At 45.3% G+C, this 13,580-nt stretch overlaps 1 protein-coding gene across 1 annotated transcript in view; it reads right to left on the reverse strand.

The window, feature by feature from the left end:
* Positions 1–1,208: 1,208 nt before the first annotated feature.
* ZNF827 (zinc finger protein 827) overlaps positions 1,209–13,580 on the reverse strand; it is a 177,855-nt gene continuing 165,483 nt past the window's right edge. The window contains exons 12-14 of the mRNA XM_060011635.1: positions 6,068–6,259; positions 5,529–5,706; positions 1,209–2,061 (exon numbers count right to left, since the gene is read on the reverse strand). Coding sequence (XP_059867618.1) covers positions 1,209–2,061; positions 5,529–5,706; positions 6,068–6,259 — 1,223 coding nt within the window. The remainder of the gene's footprint in view (positions 2,062–5,528; positions 5,707–6,067; positions 6,260–13,580) is intronic.

Genomic DNA, 13,580 nt, shown 5'->3' on the forward strand with positions numbered 1-13,580 from the left:
ATAAACTGAACGGTAGGACAAAACAGCACCTTTTTGTTGGGTCGTTATATGTCAAAGAGGTTATGACAAAAGTTTCAAACGTACAGTCTACTCTTTCCATAAAAAAGGTACATTTTCTTCCTTTTATTTTACTTTTCTTTTTGCAGATGAGAAACAAAAACTAGTGCAAGACCAAAAGCACTGTGCAAAACTGCCATTTCTTTTTTAGTCTGAGCATTTATACCCAGAATTTATCCAAACCCCTTTTAATCTCCTTGGCTGGATTTATCAACCATAAAAATTTTCACTCATACAGTTTTTCTTTTCCTGCAAACAAATGGTAACCACTGACTTAATACATCACATACATATATATATATAATCTGCCCTTAAAAAAATGATGCACTGTGTGTGTGTACCATACACACTGCATACGTATGGACACACACACAAAACACACTTAAGTTTTGTGATGTCGGCTGCAGTGCTGCAAGCTATTTCTCCCAGATGGGGCTCTCAACGGCTCGCATCTTCCTAACCAGAGATGCGAGCACAAGGTCTCCAGGACTCTGTCGGAAATCTCAGGCAGCACTGAGATGTCTACCATTCCTTCGTCGCCTTAGCACCAGGCCCTACCACTCTGTAGCCACAAGATAGAGAGGGAAAGGTAATGAAGGATCTCGGGGTGCGACTGTAGTGGATGAACCACCCAGGAGGGCCAAGAATGTTCATCCCCGCGAAAGAAGCCAGTACAGAGGATGTGCAAATGTTATGGCACACGACACACGGCTGTCTCTTTCCAAATCCACAAACGCCCACACGCCCCATTCACCCAACAGAAAACAAAATGCACCGGTACAGAAGCTTACAAGTGCTGATTGCTATTAAGGACACTCTCTTTAGGGTTTAACAAGACGAATTTCCTTTCAAAGTACGGAGAAGGGCTGAGGGTGGGAGTGTGTGGCTGGGGAGGCATGCCTCTGAAGGTAGACGGATGCAGTAGGTCACCTCTCTGAAGATTGGATAAAGCAGCTTTCAGGTCAATGCAATAGGTATACACACAGAGCCAATTCTCTATTCCTCACTAAAGATATACAGTACACGTGGTCAGACCCGGGCGGGTCTGTAGGTTTTGCAGCAACGTACACCTGCTGGGGTTGTGTTTAAGTTTTGTGAGTTTTGTGTTTTTGTCTCTGTCTCTTGGTTTTTGGTACAGAGCCCGGCTGCCCTCAGACAGTCTCCGCTCTCTCTCTCAGTCCGAGATAGGCGAGGAAGGAGTGTTTGGGGGACGGGATGCTGGGCGGCGCAGTCTGAGGTCGGGGAGGGTGGAATGTGAGATCCAACTGGTTCTTGGGGTATAACATCGTCAAGGGAATGAGATGGGCAAAATCCGAGTTCCGGTACTTGTCAAAGCGCAAAGGGGAGCCATTCAAGGGCAAGGCCTTGAGTGCCAGGTTGGGCTCGGAGCCGCCGCCGCCACCGCCGCCGCCGCCGCCGCCGCCGCCGCCGTGGGCGGCCGACAGGGCCACGGTCTGCAGAGCCTGCGAGGCGGACATGACCGACAGGGGAGACAGGAGGTGGCGGGCGCTCCCGACCACGAGGAGCGGGGCCCCGGGGCCGGCGGCTTCCTTGGGGGCCGGAGCCGGGCCCTTCTTGTCCTCCTCGGGGCTGTCCGCGCTCTGGTGCTTCTTGACGTGGCGGCTGAAGACGAAGGGGTGAGTGGTCTTGAACAGGCACTCTTCGCAGCTGAAGGTCTGGCGCGGGGCGTGCTTCAGCTTCTTGTGCAGGTTGAGATTGTCCTTGCGTTTGCAGCTGTAGCTGCACTGGTCACAGTGGAAGGGCCGCTCCCCGGTGTGCACGCGCACGTGCTCGATGAGCTTGTTGGCGGTCTTGGACAGGTAGCCGCACTGGTCGCACTTGTAGTGGTTGCCGAGGCGATGCTCGCGGGTGTGCGTCTCCAGCTCCAGCTGGTTGGCCTTCACCGTCTGGCAGATCCGGCACTTGTACTCCATCTTGTAGTGGGTCTTGAGGTGGCACTCCATGGCGGCGGGGCGGTTGGTGGAATAAATGCAGAATGGGCACCTGTGGGCGGGGGGCGGGGGGGAAAGCAAGGACAGGGGAGGGTCAGCCACGCAGGCACGGCGGCCGCCCGGCTGCTCCCCGCCTCACCAGCCTGCCCTCGGCCGCCCTCCCAGCTCCGAGGCCCGGCCTGCCCCCTGCCCAGCCCGGCCCTGCCGCCTCCTGCGGGGGCGACGAGGACCCTCTTCTGGAGCCGTCCCTCGGCCTGCTCGGGGTCTCCTGGCTGCGCCCGCGGACGCCGGCCCCCAGGAAGGGGAGCAGAGCCAGTGCGGGAGGGGGCGCCCGGCTAAGCTGTTCTCCCCTCCGTCCTCCCCGCCCGGCCCCTCGGAGCCCTCCCCGGCCCCCCCCACAGTGGCCTCGGCCGAGGGCTAACCCTCACGACCTCCCCTCGAGATGGGAGCAACACAGAGAATCGACTTTTCATGCACCACACCAAGCACACGCAGAAAGGCTAAGAGTTTTGAAGAACAGCTTATAGGGGGAGAGCTACCTCCAGCAAACAGAAAGTCGTAGGGGTCAGAATCGTGCTGATGAAAGGGTGGTTAGGACGAGAAGGCCTGGGTGTGTGTGTGGGAGTGTGTGTGTGTAGATGCAGAGACCTGTGCTCCTAAAACCTGCCTCCTACAGCCCTGGGGTCTCCATCAGGGAAGGCAGGGGAGGACCAGGGGTGGGCTCGGCAGAAGGAAGCCCACCCACCAGCCCGGTTAGGAATGGGGGATGGTGGGAGGGAGGCGACTGCTATCTGGAGCTCGAAGACATTATTAATGCATTATTAATGATTAATGTTATTACATCGTGGAAATAATCATCATCCAAAGGGATCATAAACTCTCAGCGGGCAGGACCGTATCCCCCTTTTCTTCTGCATTCTCTGCAGTGCTCGGTAGAGTACTCAGCACATGGTGGGCGCTGATTCATTACTGGACTGGTCTCTGCAAGTCATTTAGGCGGAGTCTGTCTAGAAGGGACGGTTTCAGTCCCAGCTCTGCCACCTTATCGGGCTGGCTGTGCCCTGGGACAAAGCCTGGGTCTCTCCATCCTAGGCAGTGAGGCTACGCTACCCGCGAGCCTCCCGGCTGTCCGGAGGGGCGGGGAGAACAGAGAGGGCAGGTTTCGCTCTGTAGAAGCTGCCGGGCTCGAGTCGGTGGCTGATACGCTAGCTGTAGCCTGTGTGTGCTCTCTTTACCAAAAGAATGCAAATGCAAAAGTGGCTGCCTCGGCTCTGGCCTGGCACCTGCAGGGCAGGGCCTGGGAGGGAATTGTCCTCGGAGGGTTTGGAGAGGTTTTCAGCAGAGCCCAACACACCCAGTGCCCGTGCGCTGCGCCTCAGCACCAAGCCCGCCGTTAGCCTCGGAACCTCAGCTCACAGAAGAGTGCACACGAGAGAAATATAAAGCCCATTCCCAGGTCAGGTGCACACACAACCCCTACGCCAAGCTGGGCCTTACCTAGAGGAGTCTGAAACTCACCACTGTCCTGAGCTACGGCAAAAGAAAAATAATAGTATAATCTTATTTGATCTGCATTATGAACAGGATATAGAGTACAAGCAGTCCCATCACAGAAAAGCAATTTAGACATCGGCAGTCTGTTTCATGTTAAGGACATTTCTGTGACCCACGGCTCAGTCTTTCCTTCGCTGCTCAGGCAGAGTGCTAAGGGTTTTCCGTGCTCCCGTTACTTATTGTAAAGACACTCTCTCAGGCAAATTAGAGCTCTGATACGGCCAAGGGAAAACAAAACAAAACAAAACAAAGACTCACTGTACAGCCAGAAGGCTTTAGCAAGTTTTTCAAAGTATTCTTCTACTTGGTCATCCTAGAACATAAACTATTACATAGGGGACCATTAGTACTGTACGGGAAGTGTCTATACCCGCAAAAGCATCAGCGTTCACTCTGCATCCTCCCCAGTGGGTCGGAGGCTCGGGACTCCTTAGGTCCCCGAAGAAAGGGGGCCTAACTGGCAAAGCCACAACTGGCAGGGGCCGCGGGTAATGGGTGTGACTGGGCTTCTGGGCAGGGCAATGAGTGTTAGTCTAACCACGGAAATACATGGCTTTTTTTTTTTTTTTTTTAAACATGAGTACACAAATATTTAGAAAGGGACAGTGGGAATAAACCAAATCAAATTCCCAAATAAGCTCGTGCTAGGCATTTCCCATTTACTGGTGGTCGGGAATGATAATCGCCCCTCCCCCCATCCCATTTACCCACCCCTCCCCCTCCCACCTAATCATCCCCAAGGGTGAAATAAAATGGGATCCAACAGTAGGTGCTGCTCCTCTGGGCAAGTTCTTGAGGAGGGTCCCCCTGACCCGGCAGGAGCCCGGGGAGTTCACCCTGCAAGGAGCCCCCCCGACTCGACTCCCAGGCTCCTTCTGGGTCTCTCCACCCCTCACCCATTCAGGACAGTCATGCCACTTCTCTGGCAAGTTGTGAGTTTCAAAGATAAAAATGTTTAAAAACAAAAGGTTTTTTGTTCTTATATTAAGTACAATGTCATTTTTCATTCTTTTAATAACAGGATCATTTCAGCTAAACATGAATAATTATGCTTTGAAAGTGGTATGTCTTTCTGTGCCCAGTGACAGATGCTTTTCTCTTTACTAGACCATGAGTGCCTCCTGAACAGGGACTCTGATTTCAGAACCACTGGGAAGATTAAACTCTGATTGTGCTTGGACGTACATTTCCCAAGGGTGGAAATTATATTTTATTCCTTGTTTGCCCTTTAGCACCTATTATCAAGCCAGACACACAGTGCATTTGATAATAACGGATGGGTCTCTCTTCAGACCAGAGGGCTTGTTGCAAATATTGGTTAATGATGATGCTCATTGTCTAGGTCTTTGGGGATCTGTGGAGAACATGTGACCGGAAATGTCAGATCTCACGAAGGCTACACCAGGGAGATCCCAATGCCAGCTCCTGGGAAGGCGTAAGGCATATGTGCAGGAAGACACGAGGCACATGATCTTTGCATGAAAAACGGTGCCTCTTGCCTGTTCACACTGGCAAGGATCCGATATTTGGGGGGTGGGTGTGTGTATGGGGTAGCTGTAATGCTTATTTAAAAGACTTGCGGCAAATCATCTAAAAAACAGAGGATGAAGTGCAGTGTCAGTGTAATGATTTACACCTGGGGACACGAACCCCCAAGTCCCTTAAAATCAAGTCTGAGTGAAACTCAAGCCGTGTAGGATGGGTCTACCCTTGCGTGCCTGTGCCAAGCTGCTTCAGCAAGTCGTCTTGTGAAATGGAGTCTCCTGCTGATATCTGCCAACCTCCTGGGGGGCAGATCTAATTCCTATCCAGCTAAAGGCAGCAGAGGTGCCTGACTAACCACCCCCCATGCCAAGCCCCCCTTCTGCATGACCCCAAAACCTTCAGGGGAGGGGATGGGGTAGGGATGGGGAAAGGGTGTTTAATAAACAACACAGTAAAAGGTTCTGTACTTGCTTTCCTTACTTGAGCCCACCGGTGGGGACAGTGTGGCATTTCTTATGCTCCAGCAGCTGTTCGGGGGTCTTCATGAACTTGTGGCACACGTCACACTCAAACATCCGGGTGATGAGGTGGATCTGCAGATGGCGCTCAAACATGTTCTTCGTCTTGCAGACAAAGTTGCAAAAAACGCATTCGAACCCTGAAAGGACCGAGGCTGGGTGTACGGGTGCATGGGGCAGAGGGACAGGAGGGCAGGAGTAGGACAGAGACCCCCCACCCTCCAGCTGTACCCTTCCAGGCACCGTTCCCTGCATCTCCGGGCTAAAAGGTGTTAAACATACAGCTTCAGAATCAATGTCACACTCCCCATCTTTCCACCCCATATACAGATGCCAAGCAAGCCAAAAAGCACACGTAAATTTTAGATGCTACATACAATACTGTTCCCAGGCCTAATATCTGTTTTCCAACATCACTTCTGTCAAGGGCTTATTCTCAAGACTGGGTCATCCCCCCCAGAGTGGGTAGGGTTGAGTAGACCAGCCCACCTCCTCCCTTACCTTTCTCTGGCTTTTCCTCACTATTCAGTGAGGGCTGGCTCCCAGGCACGACAGAGATGACCAGCAGGTTGTTTCCGCTCTTGTTTTTCTGGGAGCTGTCTGAATCGTCTTTGCTGTTGGCTGAATCACTCAGAGCTGAGAGGGAGGATGAAGAGGGGCTGTTTGATTCACTGGGGGTCTTCCTGTCTTCCCCTGAAAAATGAAACAAACAAACAAACCCAGGTCTGTTATTTAGGAGATGAAAACCCTAGAATAATAGCAATTATGGGTTGGGGATTTGGGGCCTCATGTCTACATCATCATTCAGGGAGCACAAGCTGAGGTTTCCAGCTCTCCCAGTGCTGGATCCCAGGTCCCAGTCACCTATGGTGATGACACTTGTGGTTCTCGGGTCAAGAGTAGATATTCAGTTGGCAAGTGTTTATTGGCGTCTTATAAGAATTAAAATAAAATGACAACAATAGCTAAGATGAATGTGTTACCAAGTTCTAGAAACTTTAGATGCGTTAAATGGGTTATCACGCTTTAAATGCGCTATCTCATTTTCTCCTCTCAAAAATCCAATGAGGCATGACTATTATCACCCCCATTTTACAGACTAAGGAAGGGAGGCACAGCCAGGTTAACAAGGCCTTGGTCACGTGGCTAGGAAGTGGTGGAGCAGAGATTTCACTAACGTCCGTACTCTTCATCAGGGCACTGGACTCTCCCTCAAAACCAGGAGTAAACAAGTCAAGAGGCCATTGAAATCTAGCGTCAGGAGACTTCTGCTACCATGCAAGATGGAGTGTCAGAGACGGGATTTACCATTGCTATTTATCAACTGACAAAAAACAGACAAAATTTATCAAACAATAGTTTTCACAACATTGGACATGAGGCAATAAAGAGGAGTGACCCCTGAGAGAGAGGAAAGAAAACAGGCAGGCTCTAGGTTTAACCTGCTTCCTGCCTTGAGAGATTCTACTTTCCAGACTGCAGTACAGGGTTGGGGAAGGGCCTGGCAGACTCACTGAGTTGAGGAGATAGAGCTGAGGGTCTGAGGAGATTGGACTTTGCAGGACAGAGCACCAGAGAGGAAAGAGCAGCACAGGAGAGGAACCCGGAGACCTGCAGAGGGTCCCTCAAGGACCTTCAGCAGAGTAGGGGTCAGAGCATGTGTGTGAGGAAACTACCCAAAGCTAGAGGGGAAAAAAGCCATCTGAAAGGCTTAGAGAACAGTGTCTGTTTCCACTGGCCAAATTAGAAAAACTTATAATTCCCAAGGCATTGAGTAGAAAACTGAGGAAGATCTTTGAATCGTGGGTAATGATTAGCCACTGCTCCAGACCTGCCTAACAAATCATAAAAGCAAGACCCCAAAAGATCAAAGTTGCCAAGTAATTAACTGAATCCTAAGACAAAGGTCAAGACTATTTATAGGGATATAAAATGTACAGCACCTGACAAGGTAACAATCACAATGTCTGACATCCAAACGAAGATTATCAGCATGCCAAGAAACGAGAAAACACACCCCAAACGAAAAGAATAATCAGCCAATCAAAACTGACCCAGAACCGACAAAGCTGTTAGAATTTGCAGACAAAGACATAAGAGCAGTTATTGGAACTGTACTCCACATGTTTGGAAAGTTAAGTAGAGACATGAAAGATATAAAAAGATCCAATCCAAATTTCTAGAGATGAAAATTACCATGTCTGAGATGAAAAATGCACTGGATGGGATTACCAGCAATTTAGACATGGCAGAAGAAAAGATTAGTGAACCTGAAGATATAGCAATAGAAATGATCTGAAATGAAACACAGAGGAAAAAGAATCACAAAAATGCAAAGGGCATCAGTGAGCTATGGGACGCCTGCAGGTAGCTTGATATAAGTTCAACTAAAGTCCCTAATGGGGTAGGGAGGGCAGAAAAAATATATGAAAAGGCCAAAATTTTCCCCAATTTGAGGAAAACCACAAACCCACAGATCCAAGAGACACAATGAACCCCAAACATAAAGAAATCTATACCAAGGGACATCATAATCAAAATGCTCAAAATGAGTGATTAAAAAAAAATATATCCTAAAAGCAGCCAGAGGAGGAAAGCTACATTACGTGCAGAGGAACAAAAATAAGCATGACAGAAGATTTCTCACTGGGAGCAACGCAAGTGAGAAGTAGTGGAGTAACGTCTTTATAAAGTACTGAAAGAAACAACTGTCAACCTGAAACTTTATACGCAGTGAAGATATATTTCAAAAATGAAGGCAAAAGAAAGTCAAAAGAATTCATCACCAGCAGACCCAAATTACAAGAAATGTTAAAAAAGAATTCTTCAGGCAGAAGGAAAGTGACACCAAATATAAAAAAATGGATCTACACAGAAAGAATGAAGAACACTGGAAATGATAACTGCATGGGTAGATAGATGAATTTTTCTTTCTATTTAAAATCTCTTTAAAATATAATAAAAGTAATTTTGTTTAAAAAATAATAACAAAGTATTATAAGGTTTATAGTAGGTAAATGTATGACAACAATAACATAAAGGCTGGGAGAGAAGAAGTTATTGTGAGGTTCTTATACTACATATGAAGAGGTATAATATCACTTGAAGGTAAACTGTAATAAATAAAAATGGACATTATAAACCCCAAATAACTGGAGAGCTATCCATTGTAAATGTTCAAGAGACTCAGTATTGTTAAGACATCAATTCTCCCCAAGCCAATTTAATCCAATTAAGCCCATAGTTTTAGGCTAGGGTTGAAAATGTAGGGAGACTGTGCTTCCATTCCCTTCAGATCAACCAGTTAAGTAATCTAGTGATTGTAAACTCTAGAAACAAAGTTCCTTTATTAGGAGATTAAAAATAGAAATCATATTTTATATATAGGCATAAAAAATCCAGAAGTAAACAAAACTGTAATGGTGGCTACATCTAGCATATGAAATGATCAGCCTTATGCCTGTTTTCTTTTATTTGGGTTTTCAACATTTTCTGGAGTGACCATAAATTACTTGTCTAATTAAAAAAAATTTGTAAAAAGAGGAAGGGAAAATATTTACCGGCTTACAATGTTTTCAAGTCCAGTTCCTGTCAGAGCTGCACTTATGCCCAGAGCATCCAACCCTTACTTCAGTTGACAATTTTAATTTTCCTTTTTATTTTCGTTTTTGGGCACGCCCCATGGCATGGCATGCAGGATCCTAGCTCCCCAACCAGGGATTGAACCCGCGTCCCCTGCATTGAAGCTCGGAGTCCCAACCACTGGACTGCCAGGGAAGTCCCAAGTTGACAATCTTTAAGATCTTGTTCCTTAGCAGAAGTGAACTTGGTTCCTGGACAGACAGTAGGTGATCTCACTTACTGACCCACGAGAAGGGATGGAACACGCTTTTAGGATACATTCCTCCCTTGGTAAAAGGAAAGCGAGCACCATGATTGCCAGTCTCTTATCTAAATATTGAACCAGTTCAGTCACAGTTTGGAGACAAATAGAATATTTTCAGTGGGGGCCCTGAGTCCCTGACATTGCTTCACCAAATCCATCCTCTAAGACTAGTCTTATTAACAGAATATTATGAGTGATTATTTTAAATGAGTTCTTAGAATTAAAACAGATAATTTTAATTACCATCTTTAAGAATAGCTTCAAGTACCCTCAGGCTTACGGCACTGGGGAGAGCTCCCTAAATTAATAAATGTATAAATATAGAGGTGCCGCGGCAAATGCTCTGGGCTACAGCATGGGGAAACAGTCCAGCCCACGCTCTTTATAATCCCTCATCTACACAGCTTCCTCTCCCCTCAGTTCACATCTCCCCTCGCTGTATCTGTAGGGAGTGAGCCAGGGTGCCCTTGTCAACCCAATCCAAGGCTTACTGCAATCCAAGCCATCACTGATTTTCAGCATCGCAAAGATTTTTGGTGAAGGACACCTGTGCACAGGTAACGCAACCTCAAACACTGGGACAGCCAATTGAAGAGAACGTTAAAACCCTAAATATTTCGTAATTTAAAATGACACCAATTGAGAGATTGAGACCAGAAAAAAGTACCCACCCTCTTGCTGCCTCAATACAAACAGCATTACATTTTTGGTGTTCTTTTTTTATTTTTGAAAAAGTAAGCATTTTTACTTTAAAACTGTTGTTGTTAACTGCATAGTGGTTAAGAATAAGTATTTAAGACAAATATCACATGATATCACTTATATGTGGAATCTAAGAAAAAGGGTACAGATGAACTTATCTACAAAACAGCAGTAGAGTCACAGATGTAGAAAACAAACCTATGGTTACCAGGGGATAAGTCGGGGGAGGGATAAATTGGGAGTTTGGGATTGACATATACACACTACTATACATAAAATAGATAACTAATAAAAACCTGCACAGGGAACCCTACTCAATACTCTGTAATGACCTATATGGGAAAAGAATCTAAAAAAGAGTGGATATATGTATATGTATAACTGATTCACTTTGCTGTACACCTAAAACTAACACAACATTGTAAATCAACTATACTCTGATAAAAAAATAAATTAAAAAATAAAGAATAAGGACTTAAGATCCAGAATACCTGAGTTTGAATGCCATCTGTTCAACTCAGTAGCTGTATGACCTGGGACAAGGTATGTACTTTGTGCCTCAATTACCTCATCTAAAAAATGGGGACAATAGCAGCACCTGCCTCATATGTTTGTGGTGAGGCTCAAATGGGTTTTTACATGCAAAGCACTAAGGACGATGCCTGGCTCATGGTAAGCATTATTGAAGAATATATTATTATATTATAAAATATAACATATAATATTTATAAAATATAATAATAATGATAACTAACACTTTGTATTTTCCCATGCTGTTTTATATACCTGGCAGACAGTTGGTGCTCAAAAAATTTATGAAAATAATTATGAATTAATACTTTTAAATGATATTATTATATCCATGGGGTAAACTTATCCTACTCTACTTATTTCCTTAAAATTGCATTTGAAGTTAAAATTAATATTCCACTGGCTGGTTTTTTTTTTTTTTCCCCTACAGATAAATTCCCAGAAGCAGGATTACTGGGTCACAGCGCATTACAGTTTCAAGGCTCTTGGTATATACTAATTAGTTTTCAAAAGTTCTACCACTTTGCAAGGCCATGGCCACAGGCGGATCAGCAGCTTCTGGTAACAGTGGGTAACATTATAAGACGTGCTCCTGACTTAACAGGTGAAAGATAAGCCACTTTTGAGTTTTAGTTTGACGGCTAGCGAGGTTGAACATTTTTCCTGATGTTAAGTCATTAGCTTTTCTTTGTTTTATTGTGACTTGACTGTTCATGTCCTTTGTGAATCCTTTAATTGGAGACCTAAAGTGTTTCTTACCAGTTTATATGAATTATCCATATTGTAAATAGATTAACATTTTGTCATTCTTACAAACACGCTTTTTTTCAGACTGTGGGTTTTTCTTTTCCTTCTCTTTTGCTTTGCTTTTGCAAACAGGAGAAATTTTCCTGTGTCAGATCTCTTGATTCTTCTCCTTCGTGATTTCTTCTGTCACTTAAGCTTGTACAAATCCTTCTCACTCTGGAAGTTTGAAAAATATTCTATTTTCTTCAAGCCTTTCTAGGGGTGATTTGTAAACAGGGATTGGGTAAGTCATGTGGCATTTATTTTGGTGTCAATGTGGCGTGACATACAGATGGTTGTATTTTCCAAATAGCTATTCAAATTCCTCAATGCCATTATTGCGACATTTAAAGACTGCAGCAAAATTTGCATTTAGGAAGCACCAGAGGGAATATTTTATCTTGCCGATGTTCTCTGCAGGGACAAGGAGCCGTGGAGGAAGAGGGTAAGGGAGAGTCACTGAAGAAACACTAAACAGAGGACAGTTCCTCAGATACCCGCTCAGCACTTCATTCACAGGGTGCCTCGGGTAAGAGTAGCCAGTAAGGAAGTATGAAGAAGGATGTGGATTCTAAGAGAGACTGAGTAAAAATCTGCTGTTTATTAAAGCTCATCCCGTAGATCACAACTTTACTAGGTAACAAGAAAGCACTTCAGATCTCCTAGGGTACTGAAATAAAAGATGCCCATTCCTACGACAGGTAAGTCAAATGAGGGAACAAGGCTCACAGAATTAGAGAATCTCAGGCCTGTCTGGCATCTCCTACTCATTAAAAAAACTCAGGGAACAGATGGAGGCCCAGAGAAGTTAAATGAGTTCTTACATTCCCAGAGCTATTTACAGTAACATGGGGTCTAGAGCCAGGATCTAGAATTCAACGTGTGCTCTCCTCCATCCCAAGTAACGTCTTCCACATAGAGTACAGGCAAACCTCGGAGACATTGATGGTCCGGTTCCAGACCACACCAACAGAGCAAATACTGCAATAATACAAGTCACAGAATTTTTTGGTGTCCCAGTGCGTATAAAAGTTATGTTTACAGTATACTGTAGTATATTAAGTGTGCAACAGAACTATGTCTAAAAAAACAATGTACATAACCTTAATTTAAAAAGACTTCATTGCTAAAAAAATACTAACCATCATTTGAGCCTTCAGCAAGTCTTGATCTCTTTGCAAGAGTAACATCAAAGATCACTGATCAGAGATCACCGTAACAAATATAATGATAAGGAAAAAGGTGGAAATATCGCAAGAATTGCCAAAATGGGACACAGAGACACGAAGTGAGCAAATGCTGTTGGAAAAATGGCACCATTAGACTTGCTCGACGCAGAGTTACCACAAACCTTCAATTTGTTAAAAAAAAAAAGCCCAAACCTGCAAAGCTAAATAAGGCAAAGTGTAGTAAAGCGAGGTATGCCCATATATACGTAAGTTAGTGGACTCTAAGGTCAGGCAAGGGCCACGTTTCAGTAGTTTTCTTACTTGGCGTGCACATGTGTGTGTAGATGTGCGTGCACACTTATGTTCATTCACTGGTTGAAGGCTTACTCCCCCACCTACACTGTGCAGCCACTGCTCCAGGTGCTGGAGACACAGCAGTGCCTTACATAAGCTCCTTATTCTCAGGAATATATCTTGTTATCTATATTATATCGCATACATACTGCTTTATATCATAACTTTGCAATTACACAGCTTACTGATTACAGATGTAGGCTGACATATTTTGGGTTAAATTCTAACCTCAAAGCAGCAGCTAAATACGAGAAACCCAAACTGTGGGGCCATAAGCTTATAACTGGGGGTCAGCAAACGATAACCCTTGGGCCAAATGTAGCCTTGAGTTTTTGTAAAGCAAGTTTTAGTGGAACACTGCCACGCCCACTCATTTGCATATCACATAGGCTACCACGCCCACTCATTTGCATATCACCTACCGCGGCTTTCCATCCAATGGCAGAGTTGAATTGCAGTGACAAAATCTGTATGGCCTGAAAAGCCTAAGACAGTTACTATCTGGCCCTTACAAAAACCTTGCTAGCACCCCGGGATTATAAAATAGGATAGAACCTTATTCTATCCTATTTTTATCCTATTTCTG

The sequence above is a fragment of the Delphinus delphis genome, chromosome 5 (assembly GCF_949987515.2).
Source record: "Delphinus delphis chromosome 5, mDelDel1.2, whole genome shotgun sequence".
Lineage (NCBI taxonomy): Eukaryota > Metazoa > Chordata > Mammalia > Artiodactyla > Delphinidae > Delphinus > Delphinus delphis.